This window comes from Gadus chalcogrammus, chromosome 3, assembly GCF_026213295.1.
Source record: "Gadus chalcogrammus isolate NIFS_2021 chromosome 3, NIFS_Gcha_1.0, whole genome shotgun sequence".
Taxonomy (NCBI): Eukaryota; Metazoa; Chordata; class Actinopteri; order Gadiformes; family Gadidae; genus Gadus; species Gadus chalcogrammus.
Window position 1 is genome coordinate 10414143 of NC_079414.1, and position 19085 is coordinate 10433227.

Sequence of the window (19085 nt, forward strand, 5' to 3'; positions counted from 1 at the left end):
ACGTTTATGTGAAGTTTATAACGGTCTATTTTTTCAATTATATCAAACACATATGTATTGTAGTTATTATAATCAACAACTTCTACAGTTGTCCTTTGGAGGTTGTCTCTTTGAAGTTGAGCGCGCGCATTCATGTTTAACCGTTGGAACTACATTACCCAGCAGTCATACGAATAATAGTCGGCTAATATTTGCCTTAAAACCTCGCTGGTCTACCTACTGGTCTACCTTATTTTGATAACAAAAAAATTACATAAACACATACATAAATATTCAACGACCATTTATATATTTTCCAGCAGTCTTTGAATATAAATCATTCGGCACAATTTTAGACAACTAAATCGTTGTGCCAGGGTCCAGAGCCTCCCGTGTCATTGGTGAATGACCGAAGATGTCGCACTGTAGGTTGTTCTCCAGGCTGCTCTGTAAGTATTACAACTTATTACAGTGGCAATCTAACTACACGATGTGTCAGGTTGGCGCCTGTTCGTGTGTGCTGTGCTCTGTTATGCATGCTGTTTCTTCAATCCTTTCATCGAGGCAATGACCACATTATGAAGCTTGACATGGCTAGCATGGCTAGCATTGCTTTAGCTTGTCAATATAATCAAATAGGCGATTTAGCATGGTTAATGTGTTTATTATAGTAGCAAATACCCTGCTACTCACTCCTTGTTGAACTTAAACATCGCATTTACTTTACAATAAACTCGATTTGCACGGTTTAAGTGTGATCATATTGCTAGTGACAATGTCTGTTAAATCACATTTGGCAACTGTCAAGTATTATTGGGCTTGTGCATTCTGATCAGTTGTCAATCACAGGCAAACTGAATGCTTGCATGATAACTATTTAGACTTTCTCAATTGTCCAATGTTCAATGTTCAGTTAGGGAGCTCGTGGACCTCTCTTAGGCTGCAATAAAACTGAGGCCAAAGTCCATTCAAGGCCAAGGCCCAGATGACCCCTGCCTATCCCTAACTGTCATTCAGCACATCATATACACTCAAGTCACGGAAAGAGTGTTACATTAAAAATCAATTGCGCAATACATTTTGTGAATCTAGTGAGTCTTCAGTCATGAAAACTGACGGACAATTAAACTGAACAGCCGCCTATATGGGTCAACACCAATGTAAGAACTATCCCCCCTTTTTTTCTGTATTAATGTTTATTTAAGCTTTACTTACATTAATGCATTACAACTAATGATTGCCTGATTTTGGTAACACTTCCAACCAGACCGTGAAATAACAAAAATACAAAACAACAAATAGGCACGGTAAAAGCCAAGCACTGTCAGCAGGAGGCCAAGTCGTCTTCGGGTAGGGTGTGTGAGGACATTCTTGAAGTTAAATCCTGACTCGTGAAGGACTCAAATTACCTACCATTCTAGGACCCCTGTGTTTTACTCTACAGAGGGGCTTTTATGTTAGGAGATATGGAAGAACATGATAAAGGTCACATGATGAATGTCATCCATATACATTATCACAGGTCCATAGACCAGATCAGATAGCAATTATTTAATCCCCGCGGGAGGAACTTGGGTGTTGCAATAACAAACCGATGAACATTTGGTTGGTTAATACTAGAATATCCCAGTTAAAGTAAAGCTATAATTACCCACATTAATTCAACAAAATGGAAGTGCATGGACTTTTCACAGACAAGTTTGTAGCGTCTCCAGAAACCTGTCAGCTTAGCTTGAAGGTCATGGTCACTGCATTTGTTTCTAATGGCCCATTTAGTTAAATACTCATCAGATATGTTGATGGTTTATTACGTTTGACAATGCTTTCAATCAATAGATCTGTTGATTTGCTTGTTAAAACAATATCAATGTTTATATATTCACTAATATTGTAGAATAGCTATAGAGATCCATGGCACTAAGTGGCTTTGACTCCCTGCCATAAAGGTTCTACTGGGTTTAATCCCATCTTACTGAAGGCATCCTTGAGCTAGTTGCCCAAAAGCCTTCCTGCTCATTAATGTCGAATATCTGAAAACAATGCAGATGTGTTGGAAAAAGGTGTCTGCATGTTGACTAAATATTTTTTTGTGTGGGGATACCCCAGTGCAGCAGAGCGGTGTCAGAAGCTGCTATACTGCCTCCAGACAGAACCTTTACATCAGTAAAGACACCAAGGTGATCTGCCAGGGCTTCACAGGCAAGCAGGTAGGTCGACTCACCAGATCGCCACACCTCAGAAACAACTGTCCTCGTGTTGTTATTGCCTTCTATTGGCTCCCTTTGACAAGGGAACCCTGTCTTTCTTTCACTTCCTTCCACATCTAGCTTGTTAATGCTCTGGAACCGACCTGTCCTTGGAGACACTAGCTCTTATTCTCAAATGATAATGTATTGATTGTAGGTAAGAGGCATGTGCAGGTTTTACCCTTCACCGATGAAAAAAAATATTTATTTGAGTTTGTCCGATTGAGTGAGGGTTCAGTGAGGGAAATGTGTACTTATGGTATAGCGCCATTTCATATAAAACAAAGGTCATTATAATGTTTATACACAACAACAGTACTAAAAAAGATTACAAAGTTGCGGTGGTTTGTTTCCACAGGGAACACCCCCTCCTCTCAGCTCCAAATTATATTTTGTACACAATTTACTGTTGTGTAAGTCATCTTTTGAATCCAATGCTCAAAATTATTCTTTTTTTTCTTTATTATTTTTACCTTGTCATATATTTCTTCAAAAAAGTAAAGTAGATTGGTTGTACAGTTAAGTAACTTAATGGTACAAGTAGCTATATAAACTGAAAAACCAATATTAAATATTTTTTTGCCATATCGCTCAGCCCTTTATATCCCGTTTTTGTCCATACGGTGGGCTTAACAGTCGATGGAAGGTTTCATGCTATGCTAACAGTACTTGGTAAATAAGTATACACACTACACGATACATGCCTGATTTTCCAGGTTTTTGGAACTAAAGACAAGTGTAGCTGAACTGCTCAAAGGTATGATCTGAGAGGCTTGCAATAGTATCGCAGAGCCTCGAGAGATACCTAGCAGTTAAAAATCTGTTAGAGAGCCAAATTGCACCTTGTTGTCTTTATTATGTCATTAAATATAGTTCTTATGAATTTGTGGAGTGATACAAGGATGAAAATAATTTAAGCTGTTCTGTTGAAGTTCAGACTAATTTGTCTCTGACAGAAGTCTTCTTAATTTATATTGATATATATTTTGTCATTAGAGGATAGCGTTTGGCGTTAAGCCAGGGCACACAAATCTGCTCAGAAATTATAAAACGCCACCAACGGTGCGGACCACAGTCTTATTCGCAGTTTGCTGTTCATTCTGACTTGGCAATTATTATTATAGAAAATATAATAAAAAATGTTGACGTTTTCTTCTTCCTGTTATGGCCCACAACAGATTAAGATCATATCATTCACATTTATTTCCCAAATCTTTAGTGCATCCATTTCTCATGAACTTTCCAGCTATCTTTTCAAATACAAAAACTTTCTAATCAGCATATAGCTTCTATATTTCAGTTTTGTATCTTGGCATCCTGAATCTCCATTTTTTGTTTTTATTGGGGGCACGGTAACTATTAACACACTTAAAGGGGATTTAAGTTTGTAACACTTCATTTTCATACCTTCTTGGGCTTTTGTTTGCACCCCAAGCAGTTCTTAGATTGCTTGCTTCAATATTTTGATATTTGATACCTATTTAAGTACAATTGCCCCCCCCCCCCCCCCCCCCCCCCCCCCCCCCCCCCCTCCAATAGATGCCGATAATGATCACTTGACTGATGGGTACGGGATTTATAGTTGTTATAGATGCATTCATCATGATGTAATCAAGTTAATCATTTTACAATCCGGTTGGTTACTGGTAACTGGAATAAGCATCCTAAACCACTCCAGGGTGTCTCCTTAACGTCAAATATTGTGCTTTAGCGTCGTGGTTCAATCCTTTCAATGTCCATCCCTAGTTGACCCTCCTCTCTCTGCTGTCCAGGGTACGTTCCACAGCCAGCAGTCTCTGGACTATGGCTCCCAGCTGGTGGGCGGAGTCTCCCCAGGCAAGGGTGGCAAGTCCCATCTGGGCCTACCCGTCTTCAACTCAGTCAAGGAGGTGAGTTGTCTGGAAGAGGTGAGAAGTCTGGAAGACTTTCAGAGAATGGTTGAAATGCATACTGGACGACGTTATCCGAACAAATGGCCCCTGAAGGGCCAGGACATTGTGGAGGATGGTTTATTACGAGGAGACCATTAGGTGTCACTATTTCATAACTACACACCTTGTCTCTCTGTCAGTCTACAGTGCTCTCTCTATGTCTTCATCTCTCTCTCTACAGCTCTAAACATCACTCTCTATACATCTCTATCACTCTACATCTCTCTCTACATCTAAACATCCCTCTATACATCTCTATCACTCTACATCTCTCACTATGTCTCTGCTTCTTTCTCTACTTCTCTATCTATCTACTGGTGAACAGTACAGAAGTGTCTCTGTCTAATTTCTGCATCTCTCTCCGTTGCACCCTTTCCACCTTTTGAAACCGGACCCCCACCTCTCTAGGCGAGGGAGGGCACTGGGGCCCACGCCACCGTGATCTACGTTCCTCCCCCCTTCGCGGCGGCCGCCATCATCGAGGCCATCGATGCGGAGATGCCCCTGGTGGTGTGCATCACGGAGGGCATCCCCCAGCAGGACATGGTGCGCGTCAAACACCGGCTGATGCGCCAGGGCACCACCCGGCTAATCGGACCCAACTGTCCCGGGGTCATCAATGTGAGGACACCGTGTGTGTGCATGTGTGTATTTAGTTATGAATGCAGAGTAAATGTAATATGGGGGAAGATAATGTGTCGACGCAGGTTCAACTGCATTGAGCCGTCATTATTAATGTTGATAGTTTTATAACTGATGTTTTCTTTTAATCCGGAAGTGATTCCACAGGAGGTCAATATCGCTTGGTCTCCGACATGTGGGGGTTCTTGCTACCAATTGGGGAAATGTTTTCCCACCGATTTGCCATGAACATTGAAGTAAAACATAATTCCTGTTCTTATATGCAGCCTGGAGAATGCAAGATTGGCATCATGCCAGGACACATCCACAAGAAAGGAAGAATTGGTATGAATTTCAAAACCTTTTTTCGGTTTCAATCAAAGAATGAAACGTGAAATGTCCCTGCCTTTGGTGTCTGGAACTGAGCCAGCTCTGTACTTAAAAGTATGCCACAATAATCTTATTGTAAACTAAACCTTGTTCAGACCTGAACAAGTGGTTCCCTGATTTGGAAACCCGTCAGGTGAAAAGAACAATAAATTTCTATTCAGGATCATATGCTCTTACATGACTTATGCCCTTTTTTGGGCTCAAAAGAACCTGGGTTGTAAAAGCCCAAGAAATGGAGGTCCAAAATAATTCAAAAAATGAGTTTGTTCCAATGATTGAACCTGCAGCATTTCCGAGAACACTCCAACAGAGAGTGTGATCAACGCTTGAGTCATCCAGTCCCCATGGGCAAAATGCGTTTGAGGATGAAATGGAATAAAATAAAGACCATGAAACTCTTCCCTGCAAAACCAATGTGGAGGCTCAATGTTTTTATTACAATATTAAAGTAACAAGGTCAAACATTCAAAACCAGCCCATCATTTTGTCTCGTATCACGTGCGATGCTATCACAATTCTATCCAAAATTGTTTTTCTTTCTTGCGTCTGCCCTTCAGGCATCGTGTCCAGGTCCGGCACACTGACGTATGAAGCAGTGCACCAAACCACACAGGTTGGCCTTGGCCAGTCCCTCTGCATCGGTAAGTATCCACACACTGATGACGCTGATCAACCCTTCCCTGACCATCCAACCTGGTGGCTACCAGCCTCCTCTCTAGCCAGCACCTCCACACAACCATATAAACATTTGCTAACTTTATTTTACTGTTACGCTTGTCATGCTGTGGCATACCCTATGGCGATCCCATGTGTCCCTTCTAACCGTCCCAGGAAGGAGGGATCCCTATTTCGAAATTTCTTCGTACGGTTTCTCCTTGATGATTCAGGGAGTTTCTCGTTTCTATTTAGAGGGCGTAGGGTTAGGCTGGGGTCATATTATGTGATTGCTGATGCCCTTTGAGACCAGCTTTGATTCAAGGGCTATTTGAACTTATTTTGAACTACTTAGATCCATACCTTCACCTGGGTATGATGGAGCTAAGAGGAGTTCAGTTGGGCCTCCCTCTCATCCTCATCGTCTTCCTCATCCTCGTCTTCCTCCAGGTATCGGAGGCGATCCGTTCAACGGTACGGACTTCATCGACTGTCTGGAGGTATTCCTGCGGGACCCAAAGACCGAGGGCATCATCCTCATCGGGGAGATCGGGGGTGACGCCGAGGAGAAGGCCGCCGATTACCTCAAGCAGCACAACTCTGTAAGGAACGCTCAACGCATGACCGGAAAGCCTCCTTCAGAGGGTTTCAATCGTGGGATCTGAAGTCCCGTCCAATATGTCGACAACAATTAGGGCCCGACCGATTCATCGGCCTGCCGATTTAATCGGCCGATTATAGCCTTTTTGAAAATAATCGGCATCGGCCAAAAAGACGCCGAATTACAACCCGATAATTTTTTATTATTTTTGTAATGTTATTGCGCTTAGTATCCTGCAGATTTGCGACTCCTACTTCGCCTTGCCTAACTAACAACTTTAGCTTGGAGTAAAAAAGAGGATGATGAATTTTACCCGTACAACATGAAAGCCTCGCTCGCTCAGGCAGATGTGCGCTACACCTCACCAATGTACACAAGATGCGGTTCTGTTTGAGCATGTTGTGCCTGTTTTCTTCTAGGTCACCAAGGCATGTTAATTTGTTATACTGTAGACTAACCTGGGTGAGACCATACCTGCTCAGTCCACGCACGTGTTAGTCACTGCTCCACGAGTCGCAGCACATGGGAGAGTAGTTATTTATTTTAACATTTACAGTACACTCATTTTTGACTGTAAATGTATTCTGAACACTCAAAGGTTCTGCATTCATTCACATATTCGTCAAAAGTGTTTAAAGTATATTTAAGGTATCCAAAACTACGTTTTATGTTTTTTTTTTTTCTTCTTTTTTTTTTATTTTTTAATCGGCCGATTAAATCACAATCGTAATTTTTCTCTGAAAATAATCGGCATCGGCACTCAAATCAATATCGGTCGGGCCCTAATAACAATATGTTGTTTTTATTACAATGATTGGAAAGCACCAAGATGCCGGCTTTTATTCTACATGGCCTCGTTTGGAACCCTCCCCTGACTCAGGCGGTTCTCTAGGGCCAGACTGTCCCCAAACACACAGACATGTTTATTTCTTTGATTTAACTGCACTTTTATCCTTACCGACTACCGAGGTATCAAGACGTAATTAATCAGCAGGTAGAGAATAGGTAAGCTTGCTGAGGGCTGCCTACAGGTTATGTTGTAGATTTGGGTCAAACCCAAGCCTTTTGCCTTTATTACTAGACTATCATGTCGTGTTGCAAGAAAGGGAATTGGCCATTGAGTGATCTGTCGGTACCTGCGGTGCTAGTGAGTAAATCCTAGGCTTGCACAGTCTGGACACTTTAATTCAAAGCATCATTTAGGCCTGCACGATAAATCGTTATAAAATCGCGATCTCGATTCAGACCTCTGTGGATTACATTTTTTAATAAATTCGATTTTCTTCTTTTCATAAAAAAAAAAAAGCCTTAATTTACAGGTGTGTAGAGTTGGTTCAGGCAATTAAAGACAATCGGCTGCTATATGTACAAAATAAATCATTCCGTTTTTGATGCTGCACTTTAATCAGTTATAAAGGGCCATATGAAACATAATGTGCCAGAGGTGCCAAAAAAAGACGTTTGGTACTGGCTTTTTTTTTTTGGTTACGGTTCTTGTGTGCAATAAAAATTACATTTTGTGAGAAAAAATCGTTGCAGAGAATCGTGATATCAAAATAGAGATTCATATTTTTCCCCGAATCGTGCAGGCCTAGCGTCATTGTAAAAACATAAGTGCATACATTCGCACGGACCAAACTCCGGCGGGATTCAAACCGCTAGAACTGGACGTGTTCTAGCGGGCCAGCTAGACTGCAAGCTGCTCTTATATGTACAGAAAATTGCACACAAAAGAGAAGTCATCACCTTCTTTCCCCTTAACCCTTTAATCGTTCCTTCTGTCGTCCTGTAGGTCCACTGTAAGACAACATTTGCACATCAGCTGTGCTTCACACAAATTTGGCCCATATGTGTGTATTTATTTGATCCTCGGACATTGCGTGTACGCAAGCGTCTGTGTGCCGGTGAGCAAATGTGTGTTCACAGTGCTCTGGGGCTTATAAATGGATTTGATTCGCTCCTAGCCGCTCTAATGCATGCAAATCTTACCCTGTGGCGTCTCAGGAGAATAACTTCCTCCTCACCCAATCGTTCATCGTAAGCAGGGCAAACACCCTCAGCCAATCAGCCGCGGTGTTGACAACCACGGGTCGCTACGACGAGACACTCCTTCGCTTGAGCAGGCTGAGAGGAGTCACGTAGGGCAGAGCATAGCTCTTCACCCGAGAGTCGGCTGCGGAGGGCTGCATGCAAACACTTTATTTAGTTTGCCTTGTTTTGAGATGGCGTTTACTGAGAAAAGGGAGGGGAAACGAAGACCTGTGGTTTACTTGGATCTGATCTGCTTCAAACCGGTGTTAAGTTGAACTCTGCTGAAGTAGTTTTCAGTCAAGGATCCAAGAAAGTGATCACATCAAATAGAGGTGTGTTCTCTCTGAGGACTTTTGGAATGCTAATGTTGGCTAATGGTTTGGATAAATCAGGAAGAGTACTTTCTGCAGTGACTAGTACACAGAAGTATGTCTTGATGACGGTCAGGGCGATTGTGTCTTTATTATCATCAAGTGATTTATGAAATTACCCGCACCCCTTTCAAACCTTTTGAAACTGTCTCAAGTCGAAAATGCATAAAAAAAGTCAGAAGTCTTTCCCAAACGACATTCCAAGGGCAGTGTGAAACCTTGAAAAACCATTACACCACCGATAGGTTTATTAATCAGTGACGACTCACACGGACACTTTAATAACTGTATGCCAACGGTGGACCCTTTTTATGGAAAGGGTTCAGAGTGCATGCATTTTAAGCATGGGCGGGCCCCAGTTGGAGCCAAGCCCCTGGCAATGTCCACCAGATGAGCAATGCATTACCACTTACCTCCCTTACCCTGTCTCCACACTTGGCTCCACACACATCATGACCATCATGAGACAATCGCGGTTCTGTGTCCCAGACGTCACATTGGAGCTGATGAACGGAGTAATGCGACGGGGCACCGCATTAACTAGACAAGTCCTTTGCTCTTTATGAGCCGAGTGCATCACCAACCCCTGAAAGACTGGCCGGATCCAAGCTTGATCGGATGGTGTCATGCAACATTAGACTAATGAAACTCGTAGCAGGAAAGGACATTCCTACTCTTCCTGCTATGTGCCCAAACGCCTCGGAGACTCACAGGCATCCATCTTGTTGCTCGTTGGAAATGATGCAGTGTTGTTTTGGGGACAATAGCTCATGTAAAAGCTGAAGTACTGTGTCTGTTGCTAGTGTCCACAAGGGTTTAACGCTTCCAAATCATCTCGCCGCAAAGGAGAGTTTGTGAACTTGTGATTGAGCTGAACTTCACACACGTCCAAAGTGTTTCTCAGCCTCTCCCGGAGACTAACGAAGACGCAACGTCAAACATCCCTACGTCGTAGCCATGCCTTTTGGGAGTCTCTTGGAACATTTAGTGTCTATTCAGCGAAGATTTACTACCCCCTCCCCTGTTTCAGTCTCTTGACCTGAGGTGCAGACTCTGTACGTGCACCATACCTTTGTTTCATTCAATTAAATGGGGAACTGCAGAAACAGCCAGCATGTCAAATATTGTGAGGTCTCTGATGGGCTTTGTGTAGAAATGCTGGGTCATTTTGCCAAAGTCTTTGCCTGCTATCATAGGATTATGGGTCTTTCAATTGCCTCATCTTAATGTTAGGCAAAGAGAAAGTGTCACCCTGAAGCACTATAGCATTCACCGCCTTCCCCAGATCTTGGGGTCCAGCCCCCTGTAGTTGATGATTTACCAGTGATTTAACAGTGCCTTGTGTACTATAACATGTAGTTTAATTATCCAGGGATACAGTTGTTTAAAATGTAGTTTGTTCAATTATCCTCCAATAGAGGAAGACTTATTCACAACAGGACAGGTGTTTACATTTGAGACTGCCTGGTAATTATGGAATGAGGAATGGAACAGGACGTTTTTCACTTTTTTGTTTTCAATTACAAATGATTTATGCCAAAAATAAAATGTTATACAGCTTAATTGATACCAAGAAAATGAACCAGTCCATGAACCAGTCCTTGGACAAAACAAAAGACAGAGATATGAAGACGCAGATAAAACAACTGTCACTAGTGACGATGAGTCTATTATCAATTAGTGAATGAATCAAATCTAACTTTGACCATCAATCAATCGCTTAAGTGATTCACACTACCCCCTTAGTCCCACTTCATTCTACCGAAGGGGGACCAGCACCTCACTACACCCCTAGTCCCACCTCATACCAGACCAAATGGGAACCAGGACCTTTGTGACGTCTCTGCAGACAAACTGCTTGCCAGTGTCAATTGTCATTGACAGATCTTAGTGTGCGTGTATACATTTTCGGCGTTCAGCGCCGTTCATTGCATTGTTAACCACGTCACGTCAACCATCAGATAACGTGTGTGTGTGTGTGTGTGTGTGTGTGTGTGTGTGTGTGTGTGTGTGTGTGTGTGTGTGTGTGTGTGTGTGTGTGTGTGTGTGTCTTCTGTGCGATTGTGTGTGTGTGACGTCTCCAAGCCATTTGATCATACAAGGATGAAATACAGGACGTTGGCCCACCTCGCTAGCTCCCTAACGATGATGATAGTGGTGTTATTCGTGGAGATGGAGGGCTGGCTCCTCACCTTGGAGAGGCGGTAGAGTAGTGAATGTTGCAATCCATCAGGGAGCTGGCTAACGGGGGAGGTGTGCGGCCGACCCGCGGCTACATGACTAATCACCACCCTGACGAGACGCCACGGAGCGGCTGGCCTCCCGTTCTATGCAATTAAACGGCCTGATTGACCCGTCGCCTCGCCACTCTGCTAATTCAGCTTTAGTGGCTGTGATGTTTTCAACCTTACAATGCGGCCATGCATGTTATCCCTGTTGTATAACGTTTCTCTTGAAAGGGATTTTCAAACTCGTTTTGTTGGTTAACCCTCCTTGAGATTATCCGCCATTTCATTTTAAACTAAGGATTGTATGTCTTTGTGTCTCCTTTCCTGTCTCCCTCTCCCCCTGTATCTCTCTCTCTCTCACTCGCTGTATCTCTGTCTGTCCGTCTCTCCTCGTCTCTTTGCCTCTCTCTGGGTTCTCTCCCCTCCGCTGTGCAGGGTGCCAGTGCCAAGCCCGTGGTGTCGTTCATCGCGGGGCTGACCGCGCCCCCTGGTCGCAGGATGGGTCACGCCGGCGCCATCATCGCCGGGGGGAAGGGCGGAGCCATGGAGAAGATCGCCGCCCTGCAGGCGGCCGGGGTTGCTGTCAGCATGTCCCCCGCCCAGCTAGGAAGCACCATGTTCAAGGTAAAGCCACCTCACCGTCTCACCCCTACCAGCTCCTTAATGTCACAGGTCTGAACTCAAGGTCTAACCCCTACCTTCTCCTTAATAATATGTTACTGAATGTGTGTATTTGTGTACACAAGCCGATGCTTAATGGTACTAATGATGTTAAACATAGAATACTAAATGGCACTAAAAGCTAATGGATTATTTATATTCAGATAGTTCATAACACAGATAAATGGAAAACATTCAAGTGGGCATATATATTATGTTTGTTATTGGCCAAGTTCCAGTGAATAATTCTGGCCTTAATAACATTACACGCCTAACAAGCCCTGTGGATTTCTTTACTCTTCCTACTATACAACAGAAGCAATATTGTTCTTTGTTATTGAATTGCACAATGCATTTATTTTAGGGCAGGGTTAGTTTAATACGCCGGTGCGTGTGTGTTCTTAGCGTCTATAGACCTCTCCGCACGGCAGCATAATCTGACAGTATAAATCGAAATGTTCCCACTGCCATCCTTCCACCACTAACAAAGCACAAACACAACCTAACCCTGAGTGATTGTAGCCTGTGTAGAATTATATATTTGTGTGTATTTCCTTGCAAGGAACACGCTTTTAGTTTAGACCTTCACTATTTAGTCGGCAGAAGCTTTCATCCGAGTAGACCTGTGGTGGCTTTGATGGCCGTGTCATTAAGGAGCTGGGAGCGGACTGTGGACATGGGGGGGATTGAACCAATAACAGCTGGGTGCCTAAACACCCGAGCCACGACTGTGTTCTGTCCCTTTATCTTCTCATCCCCTTGGGAGCTTTTGACCGGACCACTAACATGCATCCATTTGACACAAGTTTCCTCACTAGTGGGATATATCCAATATATATAAGAACATTTTGGATGCATTTCTATTGGCAGAAGGCTTGGTTTTTAGTAATGAAAAAATGATGTCAAGCACTCTCACTGGGCCTGTTGGAAGAGGCTACTAAATAAGCATATTACACCACAGCATTGTTAAATGCTTGACCCGGATTGGTCAATAACGTTGAATGGTTTAACAGTTCTGAATAAATGCGCTCCAACTCCCAACAGAAAAACAATGGTTTAATACAACTATCGACCAGATGTTTCTGGTCGATTCAAAATGCGCCGCTGAACCGTGTTTAAATCTCAGCGGATTAAGTAGATGAAAGAACAAAAATGTCATTGATGGAAGTAGCTAATTTCTCATAATTTCTAACCCCATTTAGGTGGTAGTAAGCTAACTTGGGCTTGCCCCGGCCACATCACAACCCTGTCATCCGTTGTTCTCCAATACAGCCGACCACATCCTGGTTTATTCCTTACTTTCCACTTTATTGTTGTTTCTCTCGCTCCTGACACGGGTACGCTTTGGGCAAAAGTGTCTGCTAAACGTCCTAAATGTAAATATATATGATTACTCAGTTTATTCACCTACAAGCTCAAAAATCCGCAGTTGCCCAGATAAAACAAACGGATCCACGTTCTGTTCCTATGCAACCGTGACAAACATTCCATCAGTGGAAAGCCCCCCGGGATAAACAAGGGGTTAACGCGTTAACGCCTGGACATTTAACATGCAATTATCCGCAGGCGGGCGGGCGGGCAGGCGGTGGGAGATATGAGCGTCTGCTGCCGGGGGCTCATTAGGCACTACTGTCCCCCTTGCCGTCCCATTCATCACGCGGGGAAAGCACGTCTGACCACCAGATGTATTAGAAACGGTTTGTGTCGACCTTATTAGTCAACTGGTGTCATTCATTACCAGGCCCCTGAGAAGGCAGCTATAGATCTGCCTGGGCCTTTCCCTCCCCTACCAAAGTATAATCCATAACCGCTCTGCTTAATGATGGAAAAGCCAGCTTATGGTTGTTAATTTTACAGTCCATTGTGTCCATGCGTCTCTATTTACCTAATTGACCGCCATTACGGAGACACCGGCTCTTACAGAAGGGGCTAAACGGTGGTCTTTAGCGCTGGGCCCAACCCACACAGATGGGTGGGGATATTTAACGTACTTAGTGACGCATCCGTCCGTGCGTTTATGCATGCCCATGTGTTCTGCATGTCCACGGTGGGTGGTACTTGGGTTTCTCTCATTTTTATTGATGAGTGTTATTCCGGCGGTCCACGCTTTGTTAGCCGTCAAATGTTTCTAAACACCAGGCTGTGATGGCTCGCTGTTTACACGGTATGGGCGTCCACCATTTCACCTCCCTAATTAACCCTGTGGGCTGGTGGCATGCAGAGCCATGTCTCCACGTTTACTGTCCAAGTGGGTTAGACACGCACACACACACAGGGGGTATATGACTCCCGGTTTCAAACTTGTGTGTACGGAAATGAGGTGTGTAATCTCATGAGGTCTCTTCAGGTGCGCTTTCTAGCCCAAACATCCGGGGAGCCCTTACCCATCATAATGAGTCCCTCGCCTTTACCGCTACTTGTAATTTGCGTTGACTGCATGGTTACGCCCCCTGTTTTATAATCATCAGGTTTCGGGTCTTGCTGTCAAACTTGTTCTCTGTCTTGTTGACTCAACGCCTCCCCTCTCTTTCCCTCTCTCGCTCTCTCCTGTCTGTAAACTGTGAGTGGCTACTGGCACCATGAGACTAGAGATTACTTTTAAGAGATTAGCACATTAACCACAAATTCCATTGACTTTATAAAAAAGAAAATACATGTTGTGGAACATCGTGTATATCTTGCTGCTACAGATTCTGCTCACGGAAAGCCTTTTCCCACCTGGTTCGCTTATTTAGCCAGTAATATTATTCATATATTCCAAAAAGTCAAAATCTCCAAAGTGCTTTTAAGGGGGTTTGTACTTTTCCTCTTGAATAGCGTAATTACTGCTCTCCACTAATAGTTCCACGCTGACTCCCAGGGACGGGGAAAATGCAAAAGTCAAAAGAACTCAAACATTGCGAGCCTCAAAAAATTCATCTTTTATTTCTTAGCCTTAAAAGACCCCAAAACTTGGCTACTCTGGGAGTGCATTCAAAATGTTTCCCTCTTCCCTACGGCCAACTACGGCCTTGAGTGTGTCGTGCTAGAATAATGTGTTGGCCTAAATTAATTAATACTGTCATCTTATCACAGCCACACACTGGCTCTAAACCCCTGTCATTGTGGCTGCCTTATAGTAGCCTGGGAACCAGCAAATGTGTCAGCCAGTTTTATGATTTGCTCGGGCATATGCACCCGGCCCACTCCCATTCAGACCGATTTCCAGGAGATACCAGCAGGTACCATGAGTTCAGAGGTGCACCTTAAGGGAGTTCAGATTAAGCATTTCATTAAGCAACGAAGATGGCTGCTACTGATGTGTCAGACGTTTCGTCTTTCGTTTTTGGTTGGAGGTCCAGGGGTATTTCGGTCTGCACCCTTTGATTATACCCCTCGAAATTAAAAACCATCAGAGAGGTTCCAGGCTAATACGCCTTTGCCAATCCGGTCTGGCGAATTCCGGCCTGCGTAATTGCCCACCCTGCCGAAAATGAATTATGTCACTTGTTAAAGCAAGCGGAAACGAGGCGATTTGTCTGTCTTTATATCAATGGAGCTCTTCCAACTCCGACACAGGTGTTTTGTTAATGGTATCCATGAAAGGAAAATGTGTGATTTTAATTCTACCCTTTCGCTGGAACAGAATTCGGCACTTTCAAACTTCTCTGCCTCCCTTTTTCCCCCTGATGGATGTTTCTCTGTAGCGGATGAACATGAAAGAGGATGGTGACATGTTGGGAGATTGTATGTCACCATTGTGTCGCTTTATTTTTTTGTCCACCTTGTTTGGGGGGCCGATTGTGTACAATTCTGTCACGCAATTATCCCTTCCCAATTTCAGACATCTCTGCACACTTTTCCCTTTATGATGGCTCCCTCTTATCTCCTCATACTATACTCCTCCTCCTCCTCCTCCTCCTCCTCCTCCTCCTCCTCCTCCTCCTCTTCCACTAAGCGTGTCAGCTACCCCCCTCCCGCCACCGTTTGCTGGGTGGTGTGAGGACAGTATTAAACGTCAAGAGAGCTCCGTACCGCCTCTCACCTCAGGGTGGCAGTAGTCCTCCGGCTACGACGCCTGGGCCAGCATGACTTGTGTGTTTTCGTGGCGCCGATAAGCATTTGCATTTCTTTCTCCTCCCTGCGCGTGATGAAACACCTAGACGAGAGGCATTATTTACTATTATTAACTTATTTTTAATTTTTTTTAGATGTCGTGGATTTACAAAACATTTTTGCATGTAAATGGCTCTGCATTGATAATGGCTGTCGTTGTATTTTGTCACATTTTGCTGTCGACGTGACAACCCTCTTCACCGATTAATACAGACGCGGGTCGTGATTATTCCAAAAGTGGTGTGTGTGTGTGTGTGTGTGTGTGTGTGTGTGTGTGTGTGTGTGTGTGTGTGTGTGTGTGTGTGTGTGTGTGTGTTGTGTGTGTGTGTGTGTGTGTGTGTGTGTGTGTGTGTGTGTGTGTGTCACACACACCAGCCTCTTCCCTCATGCATAACCAATCAGCTAGGCTTCACGCGGGACCCCTGCGAGATGTCCGCGGCCCCAACAGCACTTCAGAACCACAACAAAAGCGTGTTGTTTTTTTGGTCCATGAATAGATCAGCGGGTGCTTTCTATCGTTTTGTGTGTTTTCCTTTCTCTTTACATTTTTTTCCGTTGTCTCCGCAGGAGTTTGAGAAGAGGAAGATGTTGTAGGTAGTGAGCGAAGGCTCCCTGCCCTTCTGCTCCACCACCACCAACCCTACGCCGCCCACCAACTCCACCCTCTCAGCTCCCCCCCCACCCACCCCTGTTGGCTCACCGAGTGGGGTCGCCCGCACGGCCTTCAGACAGCCTCTCACGGATCAACTACCGCACACATGTCTGTGTCGGGCTTGGGTTGCTTATGCAACTCAACGATTTCTTTCCCTCGCCCTGTGATGTTGTTCTAATCTCGTTGTGAAGGAATAAAATCATTTTCCATCTTAACGGTATTGGAATCTCTTTCAATGACTCGATGTGCAAAAATAAATGTGAAATCGCAATGTCGGAATTTCCTGTCCACTGGCGTTATGCCCAGGACCCGAGGGAGGCAGGCTATGGTAATGCCTACTATCTATTCTCTCTCTCTCTCTCTCTCTCTCTCTCTCTCTCTCTCTCTCTCTCTCTCTCTCTCTCTCTCTCCTCTCTCTCTCTCTCTCTCTCTCTCTCTCTCTCTCTCTCTCTCTCTCTCTCTCTCTCTCTCTCTCTCTCTCTCTCTCTCTCTCTCTCTCTCTCTCTCTCTCTCTCTCTCTCTCTCTCTCTCTCTCTCTCTCGCCCTCTCGCTCTCGCAGCCATCCATCAAATATTTTAACTGAACGATTTTGGTGCTGTTCTGTAATACTTTCAACAGCATTTTGGTAGACCTGTCGGTGGGAGGGGGGGTCTCTATTATGTTTTGTTCAAATCCTTCGTAAACATTAACGTCTAGTTAATGGATTGAAAGCCCTTTCTTATGTAGACAATGACCAACACTGAAAGGAACCCCTTTCAATATTGGTTAATGTCCACAAAAAAGAATGCTCTCTTGTGCATTTCCAAGGCCAATAGTTACAGAATGTCCATCAGATTTATGAAACCGTTGGAACGAAGAAATTAAGTGGTTGGCTGTAGAGAGCGTACAATGAAAGGGATTGCGTCAATGCAGTTGCCTGTCCAAAAAGGCAAGTTGACGCTTATATGAATCAAACTGCAATGCATCATGGTCTGCAAATTGAAATCAGGCAGTTTGGTGGAAATGGAGGTACACGATAAGGTTACCGATGGGGATGGCTTTGCTAAAATCCTTTTCAGCGAATAAAAGTGTGTAATGAAGCGTTGGAGGCCCTATACTGGACATCTCTACAGCTTATTCTTATCTCTGCCACCGCAGTCGGCAAAGACCCGTTATTATGTGTACACATTGTAAGCAATTACTTTTTAATCTGCATTAGCAAATTAACATAATGATTGGCGGTGGAATTTAAGGCTTATTTATTTAACGGCTTGGAAGTTTCTTGTGCTGTCAGTGAAGTTGCCAAGCTGTAATTTTTACTTTGGCTATAGAGCCGTGAACCGGGTAAATTACGAGGACAGCTTCTAAGGAAATGTTTCTTGATTCTCTTTTAATCTTTTAGGCTTTCGATGTTTATTTATTTTCCTTGGTATTAGTGTGAGTTATTGGGAAACGAATTGCCCTTTTTGAAGACCAGATATGTTCATATCTGTTATGAGTCTCAAAATGCATGGTGAAACTTTTAGATGGTCAATCTGTCCATCTTTCGTTTCTCTTGCTCTCTCTCTCTCTGCTGCCTTTTAGTTCATTTGTCTATGAATTTTATATTTTTATATTTTCATTACCTTATTCTCTATCTCTATCTCGGTCTCTCTGTTTCTGTCTCTGTTATTAATACAGCCATTATCTATCATCAACTATCCTTCTGGACATTCATTTCCTGATATGTTTACTAGCGTATCACCAGAGCGTGTAATTAAGTAGCGGGTAGCCGACCTGTAAAAGTCCTGGCAATGGGCTTTGGCCATAAGTATAGGCCTACATATCGAACCTACATTTAACAGAAATAAACACTTGGTTCCAAGCAACTGGTCAAACTTTCTAATGAATTCTTTCTGGGGGGAGGGGGAAGGGGTTGATGAACCCCAAACCATGATGAACCCATGTTGCCGCTCACAGGTTTGGGTCCCCCCACTTCAATGCAATTCAATTCAATTTCTATTGGATCAGATTTGTCAATCACTGCTTAATTTGTAATAAATAAATGATTTGATCCAATGACGTTGGGAGTTTTGAGAGTTTAGAGAATAGTGTATTTGAATTAATAAAATATTAAAGAAATCTATATTATATTAAAGTTATTTTGGGGTGTTTGTGGTGGTAGAAATAAGGTCCCTGAGTTATATAATGTATTTGCTCTATTATATATATATATACATATGTATATATATATATACAAATATATAAAGATATATGTGTATTTGTTTCTGATAGAATTGTCTGATTTCCCAGGGTTCCCCCCGGGCCACCTCATAAAAATAAAAAAAGCTCACAGCTGCTTCTATGCACAAGCAACACCTAATCACTTCAAAATGCTACTTAGCACTTTGTGCACGGACAAGAAATATCCATTCATGCAAATGACTTCCATATATTAATGAAGCGTTCTGAACCCTATCCCCCTTCTCTGTGCATCGTTGCTCCAGGTTGGGCAGCGACTGTCACTGCGAGTTTGCCCATGTACCGAAGGCGAAGCAGCAGCAACAGCACCAGCATCTTCCGCAATCTTTCTGCCCTATCGTGACCTTCTGGTTTGTGGTATGTCGTAGCTTGGATCTGTCTCTGTATTTGCCCTGGATTGTGCAGG

General features: G+C 43.6%; 1 protein-coding gene across 1 annotated transcript; it reads left to right on the forward strand.

Moving 5' to 3' along the window:
- Positions 1-322: 322 nt before the first annotated feature.
- On the forward strand, positions 323-16686 carry suclg1 (succinate-CoA ligase GDP/ADP-forming subunit alph). Its single transcript, XM_056585948.1, has 9 exons — positions 323-428; positions 2086-2186; positions 3998-4114; positions 4565-4777; positions 5065-5122; positions 5725-5808; positions 6272-6423; positions 11488-11676; positions 16375-16686. Exons 1-9 carry the CDS (start codon positions 395-397, stop codon positions 16399-16401), a joined length of 975 nt encoding a protein of 324 aa, XP_056441923.1. The 5' UTR covers positions 323-394; the 3' UTR covers positions 16402-16686.
- Positions 16687-19085: the final 2399 nt, after the last annotated feature.